Source organism: Oxyura jamaicensis, chromosome 2, assembly GCF_011077185.1.
Source record: "Oxyura jamaicensis isolate SHBP4307 breed ruddy duck chromosome 2, BPBGC_Ojam_1.0, whole genome shotgun sequence".
Lineage (NCBI taxonomy): Eukaryota > Metazoa > Chordata > Aves > Anseriformes > Anatidae > Oxyura > Oxyura jamaicensis.
This window is the reverse complement of record NC_048894.1, coordinates 157,176,939-157,177,206: the sequence shown is the minus strand read 5'-3', so window position 1 is coordinate 157,177,206 and position 268 is coordinate 157,176,939. Positions and strand designations below refer to the sequence as shown.

The following is a 268-nucleotide window of genomic DNA, read 5'->3' as shown; positions in this document are numbered from 1 at the left end:
CACCGAGACCCCCCCCAAAAAAGGCTATACGGAGACCCTCCCCCCCCACACCTCATCCCCACAGCGCAGACCCCACCAGGACCCCCTACCCCACCCCCCCGGGCATCGTTATGGGGTGGGGGACCCCCCAAAAATCCCCACCCCCACCCCAATATCCCCCCCCCCCCCCGTAACCTCACCTTCCTGGCGCTGCCGCAGCTGGGGGCTCGTAAGAGGACGAAGCCCCCAGACCCCTCCCCAGCCCCGGCCGGGCTCCGCTCGTCGTCCT

At 70.1% G+C, this 268-nt stretch overlaps 1 protein-coding gene across 1 annotated transcript in view; it reads right to left on the bottom strand.

Annotated features, from left to right (window-relative positions):
- RHPN1 (rhophilin Rho GTPase binding protein 1) overlaps positions 1-268 on the bottom strand; it is a 24,820-nt gene that overhangs the window by 23,756 nt on the left and 796 nt on the right. The window contains exon 2 of the mRNA XM_035317230.1: positions 180-266. Coding sequence (XP_035173121.1) covers positions 180-266 — 87 coding nt within the window. The remainder of the gene's footprint in view (positions 1-179; positions 267-268) is intronic.